Source organism: Propithecus coquereli, unplaced genomic scaffold (genome assembly GCF_000956105.1).
Source record: "Propithecus coquereli isolate 6110/MARCELLA unplaced genomic scaffold, Pcoq_1.0 Scaffold13, whole genome shotgun sequence".
NCBI lineage: Eukaryota > Metazoa > Chordata > Mammalia > Primates > Indriidae > Propithecus > Propithecus coquereli.
The window spans coordinates 7,692,419-7,692,774 of NW_012137191.1; the positions used below are offsets into that span (position 1 = coordinate 7,692,419).

The 356-nt window shown below is 47.5% G+C and overlaps 1 protein-coding gene across 1 annotated transcript in view; it reads right to left on the reverse strand.

Moving 5' to 3' along the window:
* Window positions 1-356, reverse strand: part of MUC19 (mucin 19, oligomeric) — a 151,205-nt gene that overhangs the window by 48,572 nt on the left and 102,277 nt on the right. The window contains 1 exon segment of the mRNA XM_012638394.1: window positions 48-314. Coding sequence (XP_012493848.1) covers window positions 48-314 — 267 coding nt within the window.

The following is a 356-nucleotide window of genomic DNA, read 5'->3' on the forward strand; positions in this document are numbered from 1 at the left end:
TGATGGTCCACTTAAAGCTGTCACTCGAGAAAATGCTCCACTTGAACCTCTAACACCAGCAGATGGTCCACTGGTACCTGCCACTTTCACTGATTGTCCAGTGATCCCTGTCACTCCAACTGAATTTCCTGTTGTTCCTGTCACTCCTGCTGTGAATCCAGTTGAAACCATCACTCCAGATGGTCCATTGGTCCCTGCCACTTTCACGGATTGTCCAGTTGTCTCTGTAACTCCAGCTGATAGTTTACTTGTCCCTGTCACTGTAGCTGATGGTACACTTGAAGCTCTCACTTGAGAAAATGATCCACTTGAACCTGTAACAGCACCAGATGGTCCACTGGTAACTGCCACTTCAA